Source organism: Spodoptera frugiperda, chromosome 31, assembly GCF_023101765.2.
Source record: "Spodoptera frugiperda isolate SF20-4 chromosome 31, AGI-APGP_CSIRO_Sfru_2.0, whole genome shotgun sequence".
In the NCBI taxonomy this organism is placed as follows: domain Eukaryota; kingdom Metazoa; phylum Arthropoda; class Insecta; order Lepidoptera; family Noctuidae; genus Spodoptera; species Spodoptera frugiperda.
The window spans coordinates 5,775,052-5,800,230 of NC_064242.1; the positions used below are offsets into that span (position 1 = coordinate 5,775,052).

General features: G+C 36.9%; 1 protein-coding gene across 4 annotated transcripts in view; it reads right to left on the reverse strand.

Moving 5' to 3' along the window:
• LOC118276113 (glycine, alanine and asparagine-rich protein) overlaps positions 1–25,179 on the reverse strand; it is a 103,728-nt gene that overhangs the window by 73,809 nt on the left and 4,740 nt on the right. For all 4 annotated transcript variants that reach the window (XM_050707240.1, XM_050707239.1, XM_035594284.2 and 1 more), the window contains exon 2: positions 13,355–13,413. Coding sequence is in view for 2 of the 4 variants with exons in the window: in XM_035594284.2 (XP_035450177.2) it covers positions 13,355–13,408 (54 nt within the window). In the remaining 2 variants the exon portion in view is untranslated. The remainder of the gene's footprint in view (positions 1–13,354; positions 13,414–25,179) is intronic.

Here is a 25,179-nt window from a genome sequence, read left to right on the forward strand (position 1 = left end):
TTTGCTCTTTCTAAATACAAATTATTGCCGCCTTTAGAACAGGCAAAATGAAACTAATGGCTCGTCAATGACGTCAGACCCAAAATTAAAGAGACGGAAATATATGGTGTTCTTTTTTTAAGTGCAATTTATTGCCGCATTTAGAACAATGCAAAATAAAAACAAATGACACGTCAATCACACAAGAAATAACAAGGGTAGAAATATATTGCGTTGTGTTTCTAAATCCAAAAATGGCCTGCCTTTAGTTAACATGATTTTAAACGTAGTATGTCCTCATCATCAATATAAATTAACATTATCTATTAAACCCAGATATACCTATTTACTAGTAGGCGCTTCAAAATTTCATCAGCACTATTAAATTCTATGCTTAAGCAGTTCGTGTATCTCGTATGTAGAAGTCTGTAGTAGGCAGTTTACGCGACAGAAGCTTGAAGCAGCAGATCCTAACTGCTTTTAACAGTAAATGTGTAGCGGTCCTATCTTTAAAACATATCTTATTTTATTGCAAGAGAAAAATAATATATCTAATTTTATCAAAGTATCATATATTTTACGGTATACTGAGATAGCATACAAAGTGCCCTTCAACTTGGGATAAGTATAATCGGGATATTTAGTACGGAACCTTCACGCCTGCATTATATGGATCTATGTTTTATTTCTTGCCACTCCACGACTCTTGGCCCATGAAAAGGGTAAGAGCGTTAGTTATCGAGAAGCCATTTCGTGAGATAGGGCGAAAAGGGGTATAATTTCGGTATTTGTGAAAGAAATTATGCTGGAAAGAGTATTCTGGTTATTCTTTTCGTTAAAAACCTATACAAGAAACTTTAACTATGTCACAGAAAATATGTCGAAATCTAACTGGCCCTCGGAGTACCAGGGCGGGTCAATAAGTCCGTGACTTTTTTTATTTCTTGTTATTTAATTAAAAAGGCAACACTGCTCCTGTCAACAGGTATCTATCAGTTGACTTCTGGCAAAATTTTAAGAAGCTGCGGCTTGAGGTTTGTCTTTGAGGGCCATTGATTGAGCAGACTACCGCGTTATTTAAAGAAAATAGAAAGAAGTGATTTTCGTGTGCTCATCAAGCTTTATTTTTTGAGAAAAAAACCATTACGCAAACCAAGGCTAAGCTTGATAAATATTACGGGGACTCTGGACCATCAATTCCAATGGTAAAAAAGTGGTTCACAGTATTTCGTTGTGGCCTAAGGAGCACGGAAGATGTTGAACGATCTGGACGCCCAATTGACGTCTCACACCCGAAATCATTGAAAAAATCCACAATATGGTGTTGGCCGATCGGAGATTGAAAGTGAGAGAGATTGTGGAAGCCATAGGCATCTCATATGGCTCAATGGTTACAATTTTAAATGATCACTTGGCTATAAGAAAGCATTCTGCAAAATGGGTGCCGCGATTGCTCACAATCGACTACAAACGCAAACGTGTGACAACTTCGCAAGCGTATTTGGCGTTGTTCAACCGTAATATGGACGAGGTTTTGCATCGTTTCATAACCGTGGACGAAACATGGATCCACTACAACACACCACCACCCAAAACAGAGGGTTTCTCGGGGTGAATCGGCCCCAAAGAAGGCCAAGGTGGGTTTGTCAGCCAATAAAGTCATGGCGACCGTTTTTTGGGATGCACGCGGCATTATCCATTTGGACTACCTTCAAAAGGGTAAAACAATAAATGGTGAATATTTTGCCAACTTATTGGGTCAATTTAATGTGAATTTAAAAAAAACACGACCGCATTTGACCAAGAAGAAAGTTCTTTTTCACAGGACAATGCAAGGGTGCACACTTGTGCAGTTTCACTGTCGAAAATTCAAGAATTGGGCTACGAATTGCTACCTCATCCACCCTATTCTCCGGATTTAGTCCCAAATGACTATTTCCTGTTCTCAAACTTAAAGAAGTGGCTTGGTGGAAAGAAAATTGAGTCCAAATATGAAATCATTTCACAAACTAATGCTCATTTTGATGACTTCGAGAAATCATATTTTTGGAAGGGATAAAAAAATAGAAGAATCTTTGGACAGAGTGTGTGGATCTCTAAGGAGAGTAGGTTAAAAATAAAATTAAAAAATATCCGAAATCCTGTATTTTATTTAAAAAGTCACGGACTTATTGACCCGCCCTCGTAATTTAATGGTTACTTAAACTATTACTTAACCCAGTCCTTAGCAATTGTTTTAAGAACAAAATCGTTACTAAGGAATAGTTTAAGTAATCATTAAATGACTCTGAGTGTGGCGGTAAGATGTAAGCAATTAGTGTATTATTTATTTATTTTTTCTGATATTTATCGACATACATAATTTTGTCAAGGACAAACGAACATATTTCCATCCGTTTTTTGGACAGCTAAGTTTACTATATCTTTGGTAGCCTTCCAAAAGGCCGGCAACGCACTTGTAATCCGTCTGCTCGTTTACCGACTTATACCATAAAAAATACCTGGAATATATTTTCCCAAACATAAGCAGCTACTAATCTTTAATAACTTTGTTAGTAGATACTAGTATTATGTAATTATTAATCACGTATTCCAACAAAAACTTCAACAAACACGCAAACAATAGTAATTTTCCCACAAATTGAAACAAAAAACGACAAGTAAATGTATTCGTCTGTGAATCTAATTAGGTGCCGTGCCATTGTATATTGAAGTAACTAACGACTCAGTCACTTAGGTACCTATAATCTTTAAAATCTGGTTGAGAATATAGGTAGCCAACCAAAAGGAAACCAGACAGAGCTAAATAAGTAGGTATAAAGTATTTATTTTAAGAAATCAAAATCATCTTTTTCCTTATTGATTCCTTGGTATTGAGCGCATCGGTATTTTAATAGTCAGCAGCGCAACTGCAAAATTTTAAGTCCCAAAATAAACGTGTTGTGATTTTCAATGTACCTAATTCTTAGTAGCATTTTTTTTCGATATGTGAGAAAGGTTCTTTAATAATTACAGAGTTCTAATAAACCAATAGACGCTGTTGTAATAGAATATTAACCTAAAGCAATAAATGTCTATTAATTTAATGCACAAAGTGGCGTGCAACTTGTAATTATTTATAGCACATTAAGTCAGCTATTTTAGTACCATTTTTATCACGACATCATGCCTTTTACTCCCTGATAGAATATACAGAGAGGCAAATATTTAAACAAATACCCTGTTTCCTAACTTCTAAGTCCTATGCAATAGAGGTCAAATTCCAAACAATGAGCTCAGTACGAAACGGTGACACAAATAATTTCTGAAATCCTAACATTACTTTAATCGTCCCGAGAATTCAAATCTAGTATCCTTACTTACTTTGTGACACCCAAGCTGTCACCGGTGACCGCTCTCGTGCACCTTCATTGTAGACTTTATTATGTAATGTAAATTTCTTAGTTATTCTATTTAAAGGTAGTATACGAGTAGTTTGACTGACTGCACGGTTGGCGCGGTGGCTGAGCAACCGGCTGCCACGTGTCGCGGGTTCGATTCCCGCACGGAACAACTCTTTGTGTGATCCACAGATTGTTGTTTCGGGTCTGGGTGTCATGTGCATGTGAAATTGTATGTTTGAAAATGCACCCACGACACAGGAGAAAATCCTAACGTGGGGCAACGTTTTTAAAAAAAAAAGTTAAGTAGGTATATATAGAAATTATACTTTTTATAAAATTTCGTGTATCGTATCTTTTTTTTTTTTGTTTAGGTGAAAATTTAAGTATCGTTTATCATAAAGAAAAATATTGTGTACGGTAGGTATACAGTCAACCAGTAATTCAACTACACATTTCTACATTTGACCAAACCCTTCTTTCCTTTATAATGTCCACATATCGGATAACTGTTCAAGGCCGGTCATTATTATTTATACACAAAACTTGCATAATAGGATATGAAACGAACCGTGATTGTGATTACCATTCGGTATTTCTGATGTGCAATTATATCCGTCGGAGCGTTGGTATTAGTCGTTTGGGGAAATTATTTCAACGATAGCTGTATCATTGTTATGTCGAAATATAAAATTCATCGTCAGATTTGCGGACTTTGGACTTTCGGATCTCGGACCTCGGACCTCGGTATTTTGGAATTGAGACCTACTGCTCTCAGATCTAAAATTGTCCTGATGACTCATTCTACATGTACCTAAATCAGAATTTAATGTAATAGAATAATGCATCTTCCACTATGAAATCTTATCACAACTCTTTGTTTTACCACTGAGAGATATATACTTTTCACTTCACAAACATTCTAAAAATAGTTTGCAAAGTTAACTGACCTAACTCTACAGTTCAAACCATTCTGTGAACCCTTCAAGTAGTTAATAATAACCGACCTTATTGTTATGTTACCTATAACACATTTTTTATAACTTGGATGCACCATTGTATCACTCATTGTTCGAGGCTGGATGTTTCCGTAGCTCGCTGTTACGGCAATTGCGCGGTATAATTATTAGGTCGTTGTATTACGACACACTTAGACACAGCGAGTAAATTATATACACATTCTTTTATTTTAATTACTACAAACGGTAACATTGACGTTGGTAGCTGACTTCTATTTTTGTAATATACCTCTAGGTAGTACGTGGCTCAAAGAGCCATGAGACCACCACAGATTGGGCCCAGTAAGGCTGATGCTTGATTCGGAGCTACGGACTACCTAGAGGGTTTACCGGGTCTCCGACTCGAAAAGCAGGAGTAGTAACGGGTTGCTTTTAGTTAGTAAGAGTCTGACACTCCCTCTCGCCTTGCCAAAGGCCGGAGAAGACATTGTATGATTTTACCCCTTTAAAAAAATGTAGTCATATTTTATATCGAAATCTAGAGTTTTGTACGGAGTAAAGTACGAAATACGTAATCATTTCGTACCTCAATGGAATTAAATCTTTAATAAAACCGATAATGAGGCAATTTGCACCATCTTTTACAGGTTTTAATATTCCAGTTTCTCATTAATACTACGTTCTTTATAGAACAGTAATAACAAGAGCAAAAATAGTTACTCAAGATTTAATGAGTTCTGTGCTTCTGTTAGAGCATCAAAGCATTTTATAGAAGTTTTTCCGTAATTGTAACACAAGTTGTAATGAAGAATAAATGAACGGGCTATTTACTCAGAGTATCATACTAATGGAGAATTAATCACTGTGTTGTACCTCAATCGTAGAACATATGTTCGTTTGAGGTATCAGTTATAACACAAAGATTTGAACCTATATAAATATTCACTCGGTTCATTAATAATTCCTATTTATCGTTTAGATAGAAACGCAAACATAAAATCGAAAGCATTCAATCCTACAAATAATCCTTCAATCCAAAACAAACATGCTTCAAAATGTAATAGAAATTATGTTTACGGAAAACGTCGAGCAGAAAATATATTAATTACAAAATTGAATAAACACAAAATAAGATACACAGCAACGTCCAAACAACGAGGAAAATAATCCTCAAAAATATTACTTTCACAATGAAAACCAATTAACCAATTACAACTTTGATTACACTAATTCAATTTGTTATTCAATTCAAGATGTTTCTTACATTTTGATTCCTTTGAATAACATCAAAATGAATTATTTAAATCTGATCATTGAATCATTTCGCTTTCGAAGTCAATTTCGTCAAACCCCTTATAGGAACAACAAAGCTGGATGTCCAAATTACTTGGTAATAGGATAATTCAATTAGTGTGCTCCGCTGACGATTTGTTGATCATCGGCGGAGACAAGTTTACTTTAGCTATTTTAGGAAGTCCGAACGGAAATTAATTATATTTTATAAAATCAATTTCTGTATTCGATTTATTGGTTTATGATTCTGTTTATTCGATACGCGGATTTGATGGAGTAATAAAGTTTTATTCTAATTTTCCAATAAACTTTTCTTAGAAATTCTCTCGAGTGATCTAATACTGTTAAACTGAAACTCATTACTACTCACTTAAACTCATATACTTCTTTACCAATAAATAATAAATAAACATATTTTTTATTCAAAAATTTTAGTCATTATAAATAAATTTAATCGTAAATTAGTACAAAGTTATTTGCCTGTACTAAGATAAATCCTGTGTACACACTCCAATAGGTACAATGAAAAAAGAGAACTAATGCAAATCGTTAGCCAACTCATTGACCCATTTTTGGTTGCTGTGCCAATTTAGGAACATCTGTTTTTTTTATGGAATAGGAGGCAAACGAGCAAACGAGTCACCTGATGGTAAGCGATCAGCGCCGCCCATGGACACCCGCAACACCAGAGGAGTCACAAGTGCGTTGCCAGCCTTTTTTTAAAAAGGAGTATGCTCTTTTCTTGAAGATTTGAAGGTCGTATCGGTTCGGAAATACCGCCGACGACAGCTCATTTCAATTTTGGTTAGAAACGTTGTATTCTGTAGTATAAATAAATAAACACATTTAAAGACAAAACCTATTTTTCTTTTCGACTATCAATGTGTTATTTTTTGTGTATTTAATTTAACTTATTAAATAAAAAAATATTTGTATATTAAGTGATTTTGAGTGGACAAAATATTATTCCACTTAATGTAAAGGTTAATATAGATAAAGGTAGTAACTGGTACCAATTTACTGAGAAATATGTGTACATAACGTATGTGTAATAAAACCTCAATGGAATTAAACGACCTTGAGTGGTTTTATTAAATTATCTATTCAGTTTATATGATGTATGTTACATAACAAGAGATTATGAATACTAATAACCTTAGTTTAAGTCATAATTAAATATAGATTTTTATATAACTGTTTAGTAATACTAACCAAAAAGAAAAGCTTACTTAAATCTAATAACTTATTGCTACTTTTTTATTTAGTAGGATGTTCATATAAGAGGGCTTGTATATTTTTTTAACTAGACATGCTAAACAGAGAAACTTCATTTACATTGAATGATGAAACTTAAGTTATAACAGTTATGTTTATTTATTATGATGTATATTTTTAAATAGAAATTGAAGCCAAATAACGGAGGTAACGGTTTTCTTTTGTGGTTTAGGCTAAACCTTGAAAGGTCACTGGCGGTTATTTTCTGCCATTTGACACTGACTTGTTGACACCTAGCGGATTACCGGCTCGAAAAGCAGGAGTAGGAACAGGGTGGTTTTTAGTCAGTAAGAGTCTGACCCTCTCGCCTCGCCCAAGACGGGAGAAGTCATTAGATGGCCCCTCCCCCCACAAGCCCTAAATAAAGTAGGTAACTGTAATATAAATATGGTCTAAATCTTATTTGTCCAACTTTATTCTAACGTCTACATTTTTACTAAAAGTCTCGGTCATATCTAGAGAAAAATGTTATTGAATTAATTAATTACTTTTATTTTCGTTCTCTTACTTCGTTCGTTTTAGGTCTAGTTAGTGGGTGAAGGTTCAAAATTGCGGTATACAAATCTTTCCTTGAACGTATAGTTAGCGTGACCGTCAATTTGTTCCAGGATGTTCTGAAGCAACTATACATAAAAACAAGCACTTTATTAGACGTAAATATAATTTGTAACATCCTCTATACCCTTTTAATAGTTTCGTCAGTTCCTAAACATTTGCACATACTATATCATCGTACGATTAATTTTAACATGCGATTGATAAAATAATTTATATATTAGCTTTCATATCGCGGTTTCACTTACGAGGTCAAACAAAAATTGTAGGCAATATCTCTCTGATCCGGAGCTGCGGACTACCTAGCGGGTTTACCGGGTCTCCGGCTTGAAAAGCAGGAGTAGGAACGGGGTGGTTTTTAGTCAGTAAGAGTCTGACACTCCTTCTCTCCTCGCCCAAGGCGGAAGAAGTCATTAGATGATTTTCCCCCTTAAAAAAAGGCTATATCTCTCTTAAATGAAAATCTGTAATGTAACTAGTTTCTCATTGATTTGCTTATTAGGACTATTGGGAGTTACGGACAAGCTATTGTTTAAGTACATGTTTATGTCAAACAGAACAAAGAATACCTATTGTTGTTATTGTAATGAGTATGTCACTTTTCTAGTTACCTATTCGAGGGCGGAACTTGTCAGAATATGACATATACAACCTGGTTTATTGGTGAGAGTTTTCGCAGACACAACAAGTAACCTCGGTTTCAAGAAACCAAAATTGGTACTTTCTTAAGCTAAATTAGATTTCAGGCATGTGATTTTCTTGAAAATAACTAATTTTAGTAAAAACACATCACACTATACATAATATTATAAATGTAAAAGTTTGTTTGTTTGGATGTTTGTCCGTCAATCACACTGAAACTACTGAACGAATTTCGATGAAATTTGGTATACAGACAGGGTATGAACTGACTTAGGTAATAGAATACTTTTTATCCCACTGGGACGAGAGCGAAGCAGCTTAGAAGCAAGTAATCCTAAAATTCCCGTAAGCTCAGAAATTCCTCTAAATAACTCGCAAACGTTTCAAAAAGTACAAATGTTTACTTCACTCCTTTCAAGACGGGCATACTTTGAAAACAAACGAACTTAGCTAACTTAATTTAAAATGCCACCAAAATTAATTAACTTTATTAATCAATTTAAAGTCTCTTCTTTACTTTAGTTACAGTCAGTTTCAGCTAATTATACGCTACTTAGAAAATTATTTTAATTTGAAAATATCACTAAAAATTGACACGATATTTTTTAAAAATCCTTTTTCGTGGCTCACAGGGTTTTTCCAATTTTGTTTCAATTAATTGGGCTATTAAAATCAACGGGCCATGTTTATTGTTAACGGACAATCTACAATCATAAAAGTGAAAATAAAAAAAAAACTTAGGAAAGTTGCGTCAAAACGCTTTGGGCGGAAATGTTTCAACTTGATCTAAACAAGCTACTAAGTTCTATTAATAAAAGTAACTTGGAAAGGTGATAGTAAAACCATGCTTCGGCACGAATGGGCCAGCTCGACCGGAGTGATACCACGGCTTCAAACAAAACCGATGTGAAACAACGCTTGTGTCGTTGAGTGAGTTAGATTACTGGATCTTCCCAATCTTCCCGATCCCCGATTCCCCAACAACCTCTCATTTCCTTAACCCCAAAATGACCGGCAACGTATTTGTAACGCCTCTGGTGTTTCGGGTGTCTATGGGCGGCGGCGATTGCTTACCATCAGGTGATTACATTTTGCTTATTTACCGGCTTATAACATAAGTAAAAAACTTTGATAGTTGAAACAGTACAACGAAATCTGTTAAGTTCAAAGTCTAGTCGATTACTAGAGTTGAAAAAAATTTAGTTCACATTACACGTAGTAGCTACTGAGCACATAAGTATTTCCTTACTCATTTGAAGTACTAGAGATAATTATTACCATCTGAATATGTTATGATGTCAAACAGGCTTCATATTAATACAAAATTCCATTACAAAGCCTCCACTCACTAGAACGTAGACTTATAATGCAGGAAGTGTGGTAGGTAAGTAATTAAAATACGTATAAACCCATTCCGAGTCTGTAGGTACGACAAGATATACATAACATGTATGTATGTACGTTCTATTCTGTTTATATTATGTTCAGACAACCGCACATCAAGTTACTCTAGTGTAAGATTTTAGTGAATAGAGATTCAACCTTATAATTTTGAGACAAAGTTCAAAATCTATTGCAGTCTTCCGAAGACTTGGATAGGTTGGTGTGCCGGTATGTACACTGTCCTATGAGGACAAAATGCGGGATGCTATGACGACGGTGTTCAATCAATCAATTTGGCCTTTTGCACCACTACCGGTAAAGGTCTGCGCTGTACCGCACCCACTCAAACGTGATCTGAATAATTATAGTGCACACAGCGACTGATCGAGCAGAAACAGAGGTTCCAAATATTAATGTTGGCGTTCCATTAATTCTTCTGTAGTTGTCTTCTGTAGAGTAATGAATGCAACAAAAATAGAAGAATATGAATACGCCTTTTTTGAGGGGGAAAATCATCCAATGACTTCTCTCGCCTTGGGCGAGGCGAGAGGGAGTGTCAGACTCTTACTGACTAAAAACCACCCCGTTCCTACACCTGCTTTTTGAACCGGAGCCCCGGTAAACCCGCTAGGTAGTCCGCAGCTCCGGATCAGCCATCAGCCCTACTGGGCCCCATTTATGGTGGTCTGATGGCACTTTGAGGCGCGTGCGGGACGCGACGCGCCGCACGCACGGGTCTGATTCTGTTCGGGTGGTGAGCTACCCTTGCTCGCCGTCCGCAGGCCCGCACTTACGGTGGCCGGAGATCGTCGCGCGATCCCCGACGACGACGTCCGGAAATATGAATACGCCTAACGATATATCTTTTGGTAAAAAGAAATGAACTTGATATACATATCAATTGCTTCTGAAGGTACTATAAGAATTATCAGAAGACGTGACGCAGTCTCGTCCTTTTAAGCCCGAAGGGATATTTGCTTAAAAAATATATATTAAAATAAGAAAGAAAAGAAGTACGTATCCTACTCTGAAACTCGCTACAAAAATTTCGAAGAACGTATACATAATACACGAACGTTACCTAAAATAAAATTGAATTCTTAAGTTCTCTTTTATATTTTTACGAAATATTGTTACGGTATTTTTTTAACAAATAAAACTAAGAAAGCAACATTTTTAGCTCAGAATAATAAATACAAATACAAACAATACTGAAACTACTGTATAAAAGGCAACCATCTAATCAGGCTGCCTTGTTTCTACCTTTTTGTTTGTACGTATAGATTTAAATTGGATTCTCTGGAGGTTTTTTCAAAAAATACTTTCTACTGGCTAGAATTCATATATTTTTTTTTAAATCCGGCAATAATGTTGTTTTTACCAATCCTCTTGCAGCTATCTAAACTCTATACATTGATTGTATGAGTGCTGAGAAAAAAAGTATTTTGGCCAATTGGCACAAAGTTAGTATTTCCATACTCAGATAAAGTTAAGTATTTATCTAAAGTTACATAAAGACTTATACTAGCTATAGATAGGATTCGATCCTCTTATATAAGATGCTGACTTACATCTCATTACATGAAGTAGGTATATTGGCGTACTATAATCTCTGCCTACCCCATTGTGGGACAGGTGTGAAGGTTATGCATGTGCCTTTGTATCATATTATAACATTCAAATATATTATGTTGTGTTTTGTACATCCCTGGATGACTAAAGCTACATAGCCGCATTGTATTCTGTTATGAATCTAGTCATAGAGGATTTTTGGGCTTCGTCCAGCTCCTAAAAGTTTACCAGCATATATTTTATGCTCTATGCCTACATGAAAAAAGCAATATTCTCCTTTCTACACAGGTTTTTCCAATTCAAACCGTAATTGAAAGGAAGCACTAAGGTTGGTTAGTGTTTCAATATCGCTGTTTATTTTTACACATCGTCAAAATGACAAACTAGTTTCTATTAACATTAAGATAATTAGTTAAAGAGTAGTATTTGTATAGTTCCTGCAAAGAGTTTAATACAGACTGCATACCTTCAATTTTAATGCAGCTTTAGCTGTATAATCGAACTGTACAGTTGTAGTCTATACTGCATACACAGCTTACAATTTTTTTGTTTAGTTAAATTGTGAAGCAGTGAGCAACAAAAGTCTTAACAATCGTAACTTTTGTATAAAAACACAAACAACTTACGATTGATATACTATTAAGGACAATTCACTCAAAAAACACGTTAAAACCCAGTATTTCACCATCTTCTTCCACACCATAGAATTTTAAAAATGATGATGATTATACAATATCCCAAAATGTCCGCGAAGCCAGCTACCGGATGGGTGACCGCATAATATTTCACAAGTCACAAAGCGCCCGAGGTCCATGCGACATTGATAAATTGTTCAATTCAACATATGAACTCGGGCACGCAGACTAGCCAAAATAAACAGGCGTTTTTGGAGACAACCCTGCATATAGGTTAAACTTCATGTACGTTATCATACGAGGACATTATGATGAGGGCAATGTTTTGTTTACGCATACGATTGTTTTTGTTACGCATCTGCTTTCAAGCTCAAGAGGAAATTATTTAATTTATTTTATGTTGAATGTAGTCTAATGTAGGTACTTAATTAGCTTGCGCCTGAAAAACGTATGTACACGAATCAAAACATTCAGTGTGATCATTTCTGTCTCCGATGATTACAAATGTCGATATGTCTTAAACTTCAATTTCGATAGACAATACCACAAAAACAGTAAGCTTGTTCAACAAATAATGATATTTGTCCCGATTCCGTTTTACCGATATTAAGTTATTAATTGCGTATTGTGATCCAGTTAATTTACTATTTATAATTGACATAGAATACCTCATCCATGACACTAACGAAATCAAAAGTGTACTTGTATAAAGTGTTATAAACATCGTTTCATTTCACTACCGTACTTCATTAAACCGCCTTCATCCATCTTCCTTTTATTAAACTAAATTTTCCACGACCTACAAAATTTTCGAACACATAACACATTGTAAAGAGACAAAGTTGTAATAAATTAAGGGATTTTCAAGCCTCAAGAAATCTTACATTAATTATTGTGCGAGAAAATTTGAATTTACATATCAAAGTACTATTATACTCGCGTCCTTCAGAATGTTATATAATTAACCTGAGAATTCGTGTTATTTATTCACTTAATGTATTTTCAAAACTGTTGTGCGTTTTATATATAAATAGCATAATTAAATATACTGTATAGCATAATTATTTATTTTAAACCACTGACCTTTGTCCGTTCTTGACGTCGTACAAATATGTAGAGACGTAGTATAAGTGAATGTCTAAATTACGCATAATTACTTACATATTTTGTACAGACATTATACACATATAACCTGTATAAACCAGATACGTAGCGAACAAACGTCAGAGAATATTATATATTTAGATCTATATTTTTTATATTGAATTATTAACACATCTGCGTACTCAGACTCAACTGATTTGGTTTAACAAATAATATTTATGAGCATAAAATTGTAACAAGCACAGCTTTTTGACACTGAAATTCTCAGTAGCTATTGAAATTTAATTGTAGATTTATCTCATTTCCGAAGAGGCACTACCTGGTAATAGCAATCAAAGCTGAACATTAAGTTACGACATACATTAAACAAATAAATACACAATGCATACAACATTTTATTTAACGAAAAACCCAATCCGATGTATTGAGGAAAAGCTCAAGTATTAAAATCCAATTTAACAAGAATTTCGTAACCATAAATACGTGCTTTAATACGTAATTACGTGTCAATTTCAATACACGAATAACTGGAAATAACTTGAAGTATTTTAATTATTGTGAAAAGTATAATACTCACCGAATACGCCTGAACAACGAGCACCGTGAACAGTATTATACCGGATTGCTTCATGTTTCCTGAAAAGGGAGATATTTCATTTTTAAATATTTTATTGGTATATGAAAATGTATTTACATATATCTACTAGTGGTAATAATTGTTTTAACATTTAAGTTTTATATTATAGTAATATATTCAACATATTAAATTATAAGGAACTTTCTTAAAAAAACATTTATAGTTTTTAAGACTAAGATGATGTTTATTCACAATGGTTCCACCTGTAAAATTGCAAATGACAACTGAAAAATATTATACTAGAATCAATAATATTCATTAGATTTTGACTAATTCCTTTCGGTAAACAAACGATTTGAAAACAAACTCAGTTCTGGTGTCTAGACATAAAAGAATACAATAGAAGCAACACAACAATTGAATATTCAAATTGAATGACATATTTAATTTTATTCCTGAGTTTATTGAATGTATCTAAAAAGAATATAATTCAAACTCAAGCAATCCATCAAAAACATTATCAAAGGTTGAAAACACATACATTTAACGAAAATATTTGAAAAATCTGTTTGTTAGTAAAATCCCTAACATACATAATACACAGAAAAGGTGATTGAATTTTTCTTTTATTTGTATTCAAATACTTCAAAATATTTGATAAATATATAAAATTTTCTGCATGTTTTCAACCAGATGTGAATGACCGAACGATCAAGTAATTTCTATAGGGATTCGTAAATTGATTTATAAAATAAACGCTTCAGTTTTTAATTCAATAATACTTCGGTAGTGTATATTTGAATGAATTTATAGTATTTATACATAATGACGTCCTCAAAATATTTCTCAACTCTACTACTACAGTATTTATTTAAATAAGAAAATTTGTTATTGCAATAATCTAAGTAAACCTATTTAATCGATTTAAGAATTAATTTTAAGAACACTCGCTGAATAGTAATCCTGATATTCTCTCTCTGATGATCTGAATAAATAACTTTGGCTTTACTTTCCTAAATTAATTCTCAGAATTTACTTTAGTAATTTAATCGTTGAATTATAGATCGACAATCTTGTTATTGGTATCTACCTAGATATTCTCGCTGTATCTGACCATTTTCCAATTTGACATTTCTTGATTTTAATTACCATAACCATTTTAAGCTACAACATGGCCAATAATTTTTACATGCATTCTTGATGACCGTATTTCTTTCTTTGATTTAGGTAATTAAAAACTTCTAAAGAAGGAACGTCAAACCGGAGAATATCCAGTATATAGTTAGTCAAGGAAAATACGCAACAAAATCCATGTAACGATTACCAAAGTTTGCATAACACCCACATCCCACATAGACTGGAACATTTGTGATAACAACTCTACCAGCACTGTGATAAACCTTTTTTTTTTTTTTTTTTTTTTTTTGAGGGGGGAAAATCATCCAATGACTTCTCCCGCCTTGGGTGAGGCGGGAGGGAGTGTCAGACTCTTACTGACTAAAAACCACCCCGTTCCTTCTCCTGCTTTGAGCCGGAGCCCCGGTAACCTTTTACGTTGTCCGCAGCTCCGGATCAGGCATCAGCCCTACAGGGCCCCATCTGTGGTGGTCTGGCTCTTTGAGGCGCGCGCGGAACGCGACGCGCCGTACGCACGGGTCTGGTTCTGGTCGGGCGGCGAGCTACCCTTGCTCGCCGTCCGCAGACCCGCACTTACGGTGGCCGGAGATCGTCACGCGATCCCCGACGCCCGGAGTGTCTTCTGCGGCGGCTGGGGCGTGAGGAGGATCGTTCCCTCACGCGCTCCGCCTCCTCCTTAGCTAGCATGACTGCTTCGCAGAAGGAGGAGACGGCGTCCCATTCCCTCTCGCTCCGCACCATGGCCTGAACCAAAGCCGGACGCGAGAGGTCACCGTCGCCGATCACATCCCTAAGGACACGGCGGTGCTCAGCCCATGCAGGGCACACCGCTACTGTATGCTCCACCGTGTCCTCCGGGTGATCCACGCAATGCCGACACCCGGGCGTTTCCTCCCGCCGAATCCGAAACAGGAACCTACCGAAACTTCCGTGTCCGGTAAGCACCTGCGTCAGGCGGTAGGTGAGGACGCCGTGACGCCTCTCTAGCCACTCCTCAAAGAGGGGACTTACCGCTGCTATAACAGCGAGCCCAGCCCTCGGTTGCGTTAGTCGTTGCTTCCATTCCGCCATGAGATCGCGCCGGAGCTCATCCCGCCACGCACTAATCTGGCGCGGCAGTGGACTTTCGCCCCGGCGATGCGCCTCCGCACGTAAGCTATATACGTGCGCGAGCACTTTCGCCTCCAGATCCCACGGCGGTGATCCCGCAAGGAGGTTAGCCGCCTCCCCGGAGATCGTGCGGTATCCACGGATCATCCGAATGGCCATGACCCTCTGGGATGAAACCAGCGCACGAGCTGGTCGTCGCCGTAGATTTGGCGCCCACACCGGGGCCCCATAGAGGGCCATGGACCGCACAATCCCCGCGTACAACCTCCGGCAGGAGGCGTTTGGTCCCCCAAGGTTGGGCAGGAGCCGCTTTAGGGCAGCCCCCGTCCGTTCCAACTTGGGAGCCAAACGTCGGAAATGTTCCTCGAATTTCCACCGACTGTCGAGGACGAGTCCCAGGTACTTCATCGTCACCTCGACGCCGATGGAAACCCCTCCTGCCATGATCTGGAACCCACCCGGAGGTGGCGCATTCCCGCGGCCATAAAAGCACATGGCCTCGGACTTATGAAGCGCCACCTCGAGTCCCAGCTGCCGGATCCTTTCAACGACTATCGCAACCGCTCTCATCATCAGGTCGGCCGCCGCCTGGTGCGACCTCCCGTGTGCTAGTACCAGCGTATCGTCAGCGTAGCAAACCACGCTGACGCCGCTCGGGAGGTCGGTGCGCAGCACCCAGTCGTAGCCTATGTTCCACAGGAGCGGTCCCAGGACCGATCCCTGTGGAACACCGCGCGACATCTCTCGCCGGTTCCACTCACCTCGGTGACCGGGGTAGATGACGGATCTGTCCGTCAGATAAGCCTCGACTATACGACGGAGATAGGTAGGCACTCGATGATATCGTAGTGCCTCCAAAATGCAGCTCCAGGGCAGAGAGTTAAAGGCGTTGGCGATGTCCAAAGACACCGCCACGACGACTCTACCCCTGGACACTGCAGACCCCGTCGTTAGGTCCCTCACGCGCATGATGGCGTCCACCGTGGAGCGCCCTCTGCGGAAGCCGAACTGGCCGTCCGCGAGGTCCGGCCCTGTTCCCGTCAGGTGCGCGACGAGGCGGTTTGAAATTATTCTTTCAAATAGTTTTCCCACCTCGTCGAGTAGCACGATGGGCCGGTACGCGGACGGAGAGTCCGCAGGGCGCCCTGGCTTCTTCACGAGGACCAGTTTACCCGCCTTCCATGATAGCGGGAACTGGCCCCTCTCCAAACATGCGCTGAAAAGACCAATTAGTCGAGGCCTGAGAGTCTCCGAAGCCAGGACCCACGCCTTGCCAGGCAATCCGTCGGGTCCCGGGGCGGTGTTCTTGGCGCCCATCCGGCGCACCGCCGCTCTCAGCTCTGCCTCGGTCACTTCTGGTGGTGTGTCGTCGTCGTCGTCGCTGTGGCCCGCATCGGGCACCGCAGGGGGCGGAGTCATGCACGGAGGGATGTAGCCCCTCTGTGATTGGGGGAACAAGGTGGTGACCACCTCCTCTACAACCTCTGGCCGAAGACTCTGTGTCAGCGGGGGAGCCTGTGTGCGGAGCTTGTCACGCACCATTAGGTAGGGGCGTCCCCACGGGTCTCTGTCCAGAGTCTCCAGCATCTCCTGGCGGGCCTGGTTTTTGGCTCGCCGGATTTCCGTCTTTAAGGCGACTTTCGCCGCCTTGTACCCCTCATATAACTCCGCCTCTCTAGCTTCCGCGTCCGGTGGACGGATACGAAGCCTGCGGTGCCTAGTGTACTGGCGTCGCGCAGCAACACACGCACTGCGCAGAGCAGCCAGCTCTTGCGACCACCAGTACATCTGGCGCTTCCGCTGTCCTGGACGGACCCGGGGCATCGCCACGTCACAAATCCTGTACATGGCGTCCTGGAGCCACCGTGCCTCCTCGTTAATGTCGGCAGGCCTGTCCGGTGGTATCACCCAGGCCTGCACGATGGCGGCTTCCAGGAATAGCTCCCGGTCCAGTTGCCTCAGCGCCCAACGCGGGCCACATGGGGCCTGTCTGACCGGTGGGTCCGCGGACTCAGCGGAAACATCGAACCGGATGTACCGGTGATCGGAATATGTCTCCACCTCCTCCATGACACACCAGTCGACGACACGCGGTGACAGAGCGGGGCTCGCGAACGAAATATCCACAACCGATTCACCCTGCATCCGCACACACGTGGGGACAGAACCCCGGTTCAGGACGACTAGGCCTGTCTCCAGAGCCCAGTCTTCCACCATCCTACCCCGCGTGTCAGTGATCCGGGAACCCCAAGCCAGATTCTTGGCATTGAAGTCCCCGAGGACGAGCACGGGGAGGGAACGGAACCCGACGACGACGTCAACCAACTCCCTCAGGGAGACTGTGATAAACCTACAATCATTCTTAAAACCTTTTTGACATAATTTTCTAGATACAGGCCTTCACTAACTTCTGCCAGCGGCTTTGCCCGCGTTTCCGTGGGATAAAAAGTATCCTATCACTCAAGTCAGCTCATACCCTATCTGTATACTAAATTTCATCAAAATTCGTTCAGTAGTTTCGGCGTGATTAACGGAAAAACAACCAAACAGACTTTCACATTTATAATATTATTGTGATTCCTGGGAAAGTGACACGTGTACTTGTATTTCAAAAAGGTTATTTTTATCTGAATATGTTCAGTCGGTTGCTTTATTACTATCACCACGGAGTTACTATATCTCTTCAAAAATTAACTGGAAAACCATAGTACTTACGTGAGACCATTATATTCGAAACTTAATGTATCAAGAAACTCTATAGCTCCCCTTAAAGGGACTGAACAATATGTTGCCAACAAAATTCTATTCACAAAAATATATCACAAAGATTCCTAATAAATTGTAATGTGAAAAAATCGCTGATAATTCAAATCTGCAAAATGTAACACGAAGCCAAACATTTGTTTCACAGAGTCGCGGGCCCTTTATTCATGAGTACAACGCATTGGATCCCCAAAACAATGTCCCATGGAAATGGTTTGGTTCGAATTTCAATAAACGACCAATAATGTGACTCAGGCACATTCTGTCTCGATTGGGTCGTATCTACCTATTGAGATTCGGTGTGTTTGGAAACAAGACTCAAAGGTATAGAACCGAATATAGAAATTTTAATACTATAAATTATTTTCTGAATTTTGATTGACTTATGATTTAGTCACAACAAAAATTAGGATACTGAATCGTTGGTTTCCAACAACCGCCTTTACCAACTTGGTTTAAAATTTCTCTAAATTCTAATCCTACATGAAAACTATTATATTAAATAATGTTAAGTATATCTTATTCATCTAAACTGACGTGCCCACGTTCTACAACTACAAGTCTAATTTGTAAGAATGCTAAAAAATATTAAATTTATAATTTTTACAACTCCTCTGAGGGCAATTTTTTCGATGCGTATATATTTTTAGTCATAATAGTAGTATTATTTAGTCCATAAATATATTATATTTAAAGGACATGGCTAAACCAAAGTATGGACGTCGTAACCCGTACAAATAAATATGGTATAAATATGGTACCTAGCAATAAATAAAGCCGCATAATTAAAAATTGATATTTTGTAATTAAGAAGGTCCAGAAACTTGGCATATCTGCGCAATCCTGAAAATAAAGTAGCGCTCCTACGTCAAACAACGTTACAAAAACTTCAAACCACAACATTGCTGTGAACTTTTATCAAGGCGTTTTGATGTACCTGAGCCGAAAGTTATTTATATATGAGGTAGATAGGTAAACAATTCTGCTTATACTAGAAAATGAACACAAAGTAACCAAGGACAGACACAAAATATATAGTAAGATTGTGCAATCTTATACAAAATATATATTTTGTGTCGATCAAAACATTTTCAATTATTTGGTTTCAGAAAAAAGTCATTATATTACCGTTATTAAAAATTGATGTTCGTTTAACTATTTCGATTTGATTTTCGGGGAAACTAATGTCCTAATAATAGCTTGCAGTACCTACTTCCGTGTTGTCATGTCAAACCACAACAGAAAAAATCAATTATGAAACTTATTTTTGTTAATTTTTGTTCACCAAGTTATAAGAATTAGTTAAACATAAAATAATTCATAAGTGAATATTTAAATGATACAGGTTAGCGTGAAATTCGTATTCTTGTTATTATGCCTGGGTCAGTCATTTAGCCATCTCCTTTTCATTATTATAGTTAGTGATGTTGTATTCAAATAAATTGAAACAATTCCCATTGAAACAATTCCCAAGAAGGTATTGTACCTAATGAATGATGAAAATTCAATGTTATTTAAATGTGATTCATTGATTGTTTTTCAATAATCCCGTATATAAGCAACGCCTTATATAATAAGTAGTTATCACGTTAATACACTCAAACATCAAACAATATAAGACTGACTGATTACACAAGTGTCTAGAATGTTAACCTTTCAGACTAAGTATTAAGTAAATCTTTGCTTCGAACTTGTGTGTGCTTAAGATTTCGTACCATCTATTGTTAGGGAGTAACTAAACTTTAGTTAGGTACAGAGTAACTTATATATTAAATAGTAATTATTAATCTCAATGGGTACCTATTGACTGCTTCGTTGATTAAGTATTTGTTAGGTTAAGAATGCTTTTCTAGTAGAGTTGTGCTATGCTACGTTGCTGTGGATGCGTTTGGATTCCACCAATCATATTCATTGGTACACATAGCTTAGCTTTAATGGAAAAGGCCGCAGCTAAGTTTTTTTTTTCTATATGGAAAGGCTAAGCTATTGATGGTTTCCCTACGATCGATATATCGCATACTCGTACATCTACATAGCTAAGTATCGATGGAAACGGCTACATAGTTCATCTTTGTTGGAAAAGCATCCTTACGATCTATCTAGTATCAAGTTTCAGGTTTGATCGATATTATTTTAATCAGGTAAATTTTTATTATTATTAATTGTAGCTATTCTTAAAAAAGGTACACTGATAAGTAAGTAACTTAAGTAGTAGTAGTAGTAGTAAGTAAGTAAATGGCTATGTGGTAATGCTATTCGAATCATACTCAGATAAGCATTCTAGTAAACAAAATTAAATGCTTTAATTTCGTAACAGTGAACTTTTCAGTATATTAACTATGATAGAGCTATTAATAAGTAAATAGAGGGAGAACCATCTATTATGGTAAAAGCATGTTATGAAAAAGGATGAACTATATGAATAAAAGAGTGATGGATACGAAAGGGGTTCACAGGAAGGGAAAGTTTGAAGCAAAGATGGATAGTGCGGTAGATAATTTTGCATGATATAGTGAAGATAGCTGGTAGAAAGAAGAAACATGATATTATGGCACAAGTTCAGGGAAATGGAAATCATTAATATGTACTTATAAACATTTCATATATAAGTGTATAAGCCGTTTTGCAGTGTGAACCGCAGAAAATGAAATATGGTTCGCGAAAGAAGAAACATATACGAGACAATACTTAACAAAAATACCACAGTTAGAGCTCAGATAAAATTAATGTCACAACTGATAAAATTAACTGATTTTAATAAAATTATTTTTTTATTTTTTATGATAACGAATATCATGACTCTGGAAAAAAAACCTTAAGTGGGAGTAGTGGGACTACATGAGAAAAAGGATTAATAAAAATAGTGGTGCTAAAATAGTTCTTGTTCAGGAAAAAGTTGGGAACTCCTGGTATAAACTATAGTGGTTGATGAAAAATTGGTACTCTAATTACCTAAGCTCTATCGTAGTACCTATTTATCATGGAGCTCAGTTTCAAACTTATGCAATATACTAACGTTGTAAGACACAGCTTGATTCAAAGATCTAGAGTCTGACTCACGTGGTTTATATAAATTACAAGTTACAAACAAGACAGTGTTCTAAGAACATCGTGTAAATAGGAACAGGATTAAGAATGAAGTAATGAAATCGTATCATTTTACTCAACTATAAATCTGAGTCACTCAGATAGTAATATTGCATCAATCTCAGATCTCAGTGTCGTCACTATTACTTTCACTCCCTCACGTCAGTGTTACGTCATTACCGATTATAGCACATTGCAATTGGATATTTCGATACCTTTTTATAATTATTTTACATAATTTTAGAGGCCTATGTCCAGCCAGTGAACGGGTTTATAATTATGATGAATTAAATTGCCATTCAACGTGGCTATGCGGACAGTCTTCTGGGAATTTTACCCAGTGGCAGCGATGCGGACGAGTACTTTGACGCCTTAAGGAGTTTTTTTTTTATTTGTTTATTTTTAGATATTTTGTTGTAAATAATTTAGTCATAGTTTTTATTAAAATTAAATTAAGTATTTTTTTTATTTAAGAATTTGTTCCAAACTAGCTGATTGGTCGAGCCTACAAGCAAGCGAGTAATTGGGTACTATCCTCGGTCAAAAATAAATTATTTGAACTTTTCAATACAATAAAATATTAAAAAATAATCACACTCTCATTCATAAATTTCATGAACTTAAAAAGGTTCGATTTTTTCTAACTAATTTTCTAGAAATAAGTCTGCTATTTGACGTCAAAAACTTATGACGTCATAACGCACTATTTCATACAAAGTTCATAGAAAATATAGTTTTTGACGTTTCGAAAAAAGTATTGAATTTGACTAGTAGGAAAGTAGCCTATCTAGGTTGTTTCGATCTCGAAATTATCGCACGCTGTAGAATCTGGCCCAGTTTTTTTAATAGTAACGAGACTGAAGTAAATTAGTTATTTTGGTAACCAATTTTACCTATGTTTTCAATGAATTACATGCATGATATTTTTAAACGAAAAACTGTTAGCTAAACTGGTAACATTTTAATTAACGTTACAACGTGTAAGAACTTTTAACAGCATGGTATTTTACATTTTACAAACGGCTTGTCGAAGTTTCTAGAACTAATTACAACTCCATTGCCCGTTTTGTTTGTGTTTATAAACAATATGCCAATGCCAATATGATATGCCGGGAATTTGTTTTCGTCAAGAGCAGATTTAATTACTACATAATTTATTTATGGTACTAAAGTACTAACTTTGTGTAGCGGTTTCGAACGCGTGTAAAACGTTTCGTTGGTGTTTTGGTAAATCCTCTTAAAGCTCGCCTATATATAGGACAGTATATACTGTCCCTAAGGAAACCACATGTCTTACAGCTGTCTAAATGTGAATGCACTCAGTACACAATATAAAATTCTAAAGTGGGGTTAATTTAAAATTAATACATAATTATGATGATATGAACTATGTACTTACTTTATGAAAATCCAGATACTAAGTTATTTTTGCTTAAACGGTATGGCGAAGATATAAAATTCAAATCAATATTTACCTTCACAGTTCATACTATTAATATTCAATCATATATTTTGTAAGTGTTTGAACAAAAATTGATTTGTCATCGTATCGAATTGACAAAAAATAGAGACGTCATTCGATATTAGCAAACAATTAGCCAATACAAAACACACCTTGCATCGAGATTATAAATTTTTCCTACACACACTTAATCTTAACCTATTAATGTGTCTACCCAAATGTTTTACCACGATACTCCTAGTCGTTTAATAGTTGCTTAATATAGTCCTTAGCAATAGTTTTCGATAGAAAATCGTTATTAAGGAATATTTAATAATCAATAAATGTCTCTGTTTGCAAGCAGTTACGTAGTTAATTAATTCCACATCGACGCAGGTAAAACCTTTTTCAACCATAAAAACAAATAATTGTGTGATCATTCGAGATTTAAAAATTGGCGTGTTATATTTGTTTGTATCAAAAACTAACCAATTAAAACAATAACGTAACATTTAACTTGTACCAAAGTTCGAATAACAGAAGTGTGAAAAATTTGATCCAATTTTTACCGAATATTCCAATTTTCTAGTAGAGAGACTCCATTAGTTATCTGCAGCGATGATGAAAGGCAGCGGGCCTTTATATTATGTCGACGATTTATTGCAAATCATTACATACATACATACGTTTTATAACCTACTAGATAATACTGTTATTAGTATGCTATAAAATACTTAGTATAAAGAATCTTTATAAATAAATATTCTATGAATTAATATAAAAACCTATATACCTCAATTTTATGTATGTGTTATCCTTTATGTTATATGTATGCACATAAATAGTAGTAAATAAATAAAATATTTTTTTTTTTTATATTAACTGACTTTTGTTTCTATCAATACGTATATACGTATACGTTGGTAAAAAAAGACTATTATTTTTAACTATTTTTCATTTTCGAATGAACTTTAACTGGATTGGTTTATTTGATATTTTTCCGTAACTAATGCAATTCGATTAATAATTTTAATTTTATCAATAATTCCGTCAAGGCCTGTTTTCATTAGTATTCGTTATTTAGCTGAGAATAATTCATACCTTCTCTGCTTGTTAAGTGACCTTTGCCCAGCTTAGGATTTTATAGACAAGATTTAACAACAAGACAAAAAGGATATTTTTATAACAACTATGAAATCATAAAAATATATCACGTATTAGCAGCGTGCGCAGACGCGACGGTGTCGCGCAGTGGGATGTCGCCGCGTGCAGTTAAGAGTCCCTCTGTGACTCGAAACTAGTAGAGCTTTTCTCATTAATGTACGTGAGTAAAACGTACTTTTTAGTTAAGACAAGACAAGATAAAAAAAAAGATGATATTATTTTCCAACCAATAATTACGCCATGTTTGATCAGAATAAGTTTGATAAAATATTATATTTAACCCACATTAATATTTGCATAGTCCACAGGTAGGAGTTGTGGGTCAAAACCCGATTTTTTTTTTAAGTTAATGTGACCGCATATTCCAAAAAAGGTACAAACGTTAATTTATTTGTTTATTTACCGTTCGTCGTTCGTTGTTATTCGTTTACCGATTTATAAAATTATTATGAGTGTAAAAAATCGCCGGGAGGTAATAAATAAACACTAAAATCTAGAAGATATTAGCTCATTGCTAAACCAATCTAACATGAGATCTCATGTTCCGCAGTCAAACTTACAACCAATTGACCTTGGTTGGTAAATAAGTAATAAATCTGGTAGTAATCAGTAATATAAATTAATCTTATTCTTTTAACATTTAAACAGCTACCTAACATGCACAACTAAATGCACAATAAAATAAATATGTTATAAGTGTGGGAGAGCCATGCTTCGGCACGAATGGGCCGGCTCGACCGGAGTGATACCACGGCCTCACAGAAAACGACGTGAAACAACGCTTCACGTCTTCGCCCTTCCCAATCTTCCCCATCCCCGATTCCCGAACAACTGCCCTTAAATTCCTAACTCCCAAAAGGCCGGCAACGCACTTGTAACGCCTCTGGTGTTTCAAGTGTCCATGGGCGGCAGAGATTGCCTACCATCAGGTAATACGTCTGCTCAATTACCGGCGTGTTTCACAAAAAAAAACAAAATATAACTTGTGCACTTCCAGAAGATTGGTATTTAATATATTTAAATTTTATATTAAGAATAATGTTTTTTACATATAACACAACTGGTAGAAATAGTTTTTGCATCGAATATGTTTTTGTTCCTTTAACAGAGGTGGTGGTGCTCT